Genomic DNA, 3,791 nt, shown 5'->3' with positions numbered 1-3,791 from the left:
CTCGAGCTACTTGAAATCTGGTGAGACTTGTGGCTCATGGTGGGAGAGGGCATAGGGAAGTAGTGGGAGGGAGTTTAATTCTCACAGTGGTCTGAGAGTAGGTCCTCACAGTGGTGTGGTCAAGCTTGTGAGCTCTGAAGTCAGACTGTCTTGGTTCAAATCCTGGCTCTCACTCTCTGACTCTCGGCCTATTTCTTAACCTCTCTGGGCCCCAGTTCCTCATCTATAAAATGAGGATAATAATAGTACATACCTCTCAGAGTTAATGTGATGGTTTAATAAAATAATCCCCAATGAATTACTTAGTGAGTGCCTCCCCACAGTGAGTGCACATCACGCTGGAGTGACTTTTATCATTCTCCAGAGCAGCGTGGAATCTTGGTATTTGCTGCATCGAGGGTCGGGCGTGCCCGGCCCATTGTAGGAGGTGCATTTACAGTACAAGGCATCAAGGTGGCCCTCCTGGAGTGCCCTCTCCTGCTGCAGCCCAGCTCCCCTTCCTGAGCTTCTCTGCTCCAGATGTGAGCTTGAGTCCACATGCTGGCCCCTTCCGCCCACCTCAGGACCAGGAGAGCAGCCTTGAAAACCTTCTTTGTGCAGTGACAGTGACCAGGGCCCAGGACAAGGGAACAAGAGCCTGACTGGAAACAATATCTCCATTTCCAGGGAAACTGGCAGGACATCCCTGCCTGCTGTTCTCCTGGGTCAGGTTCCACATACACTTCAAAGTTGGTGGGAGCCAAAGAAGAGCGTGGATGAGCCGGCAGCCGCCCGGCGGATGCTCTGGTTGTAATAAAACAGGGCTCCCAACAGGACTCCTTTGATGGCTCCAAATGTTGCTATAGGGTCCTCTGAAGAGTTCCGCTGACAGAGGGAGTGTATTATTCATGGCACAGCGGCCTGCCAGCTCTGATCCCTCCAGCCCCAGTCTTTCCCGGGTCGTGAAAAGATCAAACTTCTACCTGGAAGTAGCCGCTTACCTTTCAGGTCCTGAGGGTTGTCAATGATGAAATTGCCATTCCACACCACGGCGAAGTCCACGGCCAGGTTGCTGATGTCCATCCCGTCATACTGGTACTGCAGGGGGAGGGCAGAGGCACGTGGCTCGTGAGGCTGTCCATCACAGGGGTCAGAGATGCAGAGGAACCCGGGAGCTGCCCACACCAGCCCCAGGATGCCCTTTCTCTGACACCAGTCACTGATGCCAACAGGATCCTGCCCGATGCTCTAGCCTGGCGCTCAGTGCCTTCCACAATCTGATCCAAACCTACTTTCCAACCTTCTCTACTGCTCTCCTACAGAAATCTTTGAATCCATCTGTCTCCAAACATTCCTGCTTAAGCCCCTCTGTGTCTTTGAGTTTATATGTCATAAGGAATGCAGTCGTCTCCTTACAACCTCCACCCTTTAAACCCATCCTGTTCTTCCAGTCCAGCTCAGACCCACCGTCCCCAGGAGTCCCCTCCAATATCTGTGCCAGCACTCCCCAACCTCTCTGTCCCTTGGTATTGTCGCCATCTGTCTTTGACCTGGCACTTCTCGGGAGCTGCTGTACATCTATCTGTTCACGTGCAAATCTAGTCTCTCTAGAAAGCCATTACATTTCTGGAGGCAAAGCCAGTGTCCTCTTCCTGCTCTGTAGACCCCACAGAGTCTGTAGCAGAGCATGTGCGTAACTAACAGTCACCGAGTGGCTGGGTGGCCGAGCTGTGCTGGTCCTCTCTTTTTGCACATGAGCCTTACTTGGGTCAACAGTCCACTAAGGGAAAGTGCCCACAGCCTTCTGGGCACAGATCTGATCGGCCAAAGGCCTCCCGCTGTGGCTAAGTGTCAACTTTCTCTCTCATGCTGATCCCAGAGGACTTTTAAGCCCTTCGCACACTGCAGAAACAGCCCCCCTGGGTGGCCCACCAGTGCTCTGGGAAGGAGACCACTGGGACACTTCCTCCTGGGGATGGCCCAGCCCCGCCACTTAGCTCAGGAGGGCACGTCACAGTCACCATCTGTGCTCTGCCCCCGCCCTCCTGGCCGCCTCCTCCCTCTGCTGAGCTCTGTCTCTTCCTCACCCCACCTCCCCAGCTTGGCAGCCTTCCACCATCACAAATTCTATCAAGCGCCTGTGACCCAGGAATCTGACAGCTCCCTGATAAGAGGCCCAGATTCTCTCTATCTCTCCCAGGCGAATTAGCTTCCCTCAACACCTTTGTCACGTCACCCCCTCCCCCATCTCTGAGCTGACCCCCGACAGTTAGAGACAGGGAGTTGGCAGACAAAAAGATCTCTGGGCTAGTGTTATAATTAAACACCTCGTGCTCTCGGTCTGCCACCCAGGATTGGTTTAACCCTCGCTGCTCTGCAGGGACACTGCTTCCTCGTTCCTCTCCCCTCCCCCCATCCCATCCTACTTCCCTGTCCTCTTCTCCAGCTGTCCTCCTGTGTAGCGCCCACTGGATGGGGTCATCGTGGGAGGTGGAGTTGACTTGCTGTGGTTGAGGTGTCACTGAAGGCAAAGAGGTGCTCTGTGCCCTTCAGGAAAGGCACGAAGATCTCAACTCCTGCCATTAGAGTCCTCACAGAATTCTGTCTCCTCTGACACCATTAACCTGCTCTGATCTGGCTGAGGGAGCTAGGGTGCACGCACGTTCCTCTGTCCCTGGGGATGTGGGGTCAGTTTGTGAACCTGGAAGGTTCTGGAAGCTGGAGTTGGCCAGGCTGAGGCTGTGGCATGGGTGTGAGAGAAAGCCCTGCACCAGCAGGGCCCCAGCCCGAGTCTTCTTACCGAACTGTTCTGGCACTGGACGCTGGAGCTGTTGAAGCGCAGGGCGGGGACCCGGTGGATGGCACCCTGGATGTTGAGGACGCACTCATAGCCTCGCTGGCCGGACTGTGGCTGCGGCAGGTTTCGAGCCTTAAGGGTGATTGGTTTCACCTCCCCGACTGGAATCAGGATCTCCTCTGTGGGCACCAGCTGGGGACAGTCCTGGGGGAGCAAGCAAAGAGGCTCCATCTGTCCCCAACTCACACCTTCCTACTGACCTGAGCCAGGCCAGGGACAGGGCCCGATGCCAGGCCAGTCCCTCTCGTATCCAGGTTGGCCTGGATACGAGAAGAACATGTCCTCATGGAAGGGGCATATTGAGTCAGCAGGGAAAATGAGATCTCTCTTAGGTCCTGGGCTTTGATATTGTCATCACCATCGCACAGGCTGTCCTGTGTCTGCTGTGCGTGCTACAATTCAGGAATTCATTTTCACGCATCGGTGTGAGAGGGTGTGGGTGTTACCTCTTGAAACACCAGATAAAAGAGCCTCCAGGCGTGCCTGTCCCCACGCTGGCACCCTGCTTCCCAGTTTCATCTCTTCCCCAGCTCCAGCTCTGCCACCCCCTTGCATTGTCCCTGATGCCTGGGCCACCATGACGGGCAGTTTCAGCTTCCCAGCTCCCACAGAGCCTGGCTTTCCAGGGGGTGTATCCAGCCCTCCCAGCAATGCTCTAAACACTTGCTCTGGCTTTTTATCTCATTTCATTACCAGGTCCTGCATGAATGCCATGCTGCTTTGGAAAATAAAACCAAAACAAGAAAGTCTTGGGAGGGAGGGGCTGTGGAAAGGACCATGACAGAGAAAGTGAGCAAGACTGATTTTTCTCAGCTCTATGCCTAGATGCTGCTTCTCCACCAAAGGTCGAATTTCCACCCCCACAGCTTCAATCTCCTCTTCCTCCCTCTCCCTCAGGAAGGTCTGAGCCCAGTGGCCCCTGGCAGTGAGGATGTGGAAACCACCTCTACATGGA

At 54.8% G+C, this 3,791-nt stretch overlaps 1 protein-coding gene across 1 annotated transcript; it reads right to left on the bottom strand.

Moving 5' to 3' along the window:
• Window positions 1–980: 980 nt before the first annotated feature.
• LOC103584295 (plexin-A2-like) lies at window positions 981–2,980 on the bottom strand (the record flags this gene model as incomplete). The annotated part of the gene is made up of 2 exons (XM_008565359.1): window positions 981–1,077; window positions 2,780–2,980. Coding segments are annotated over 2 exons (298 nt in total), but the record flags the coding sequence as incomplete, so codon positions are not given.
• Between the last annotated feature and the right edge of the window lie 811 nt (window positions 2,981–3,791).

This window comes from Galeopterus variegatus, unplaced genomic scaffold (assembly GCF_000696425.1).
Source record: "Galeopterus variegatus unplaced genomic scaffold, G_variegatus-3.0.2 Scaffold49219, whole genome shotgun sequence".
Lineage (NCBI taxonomy): Eukaryota > Metazoa > Chordata > Mammalia > Dermoptera > Cynocephalidae > Galeopterus > Galeopterus variegatus.
The sequence above is the reverse complement of the archived record's forward strand: the minus strand, read 5'-3'. Positions and strand labels throughout refer to the sequence as shown.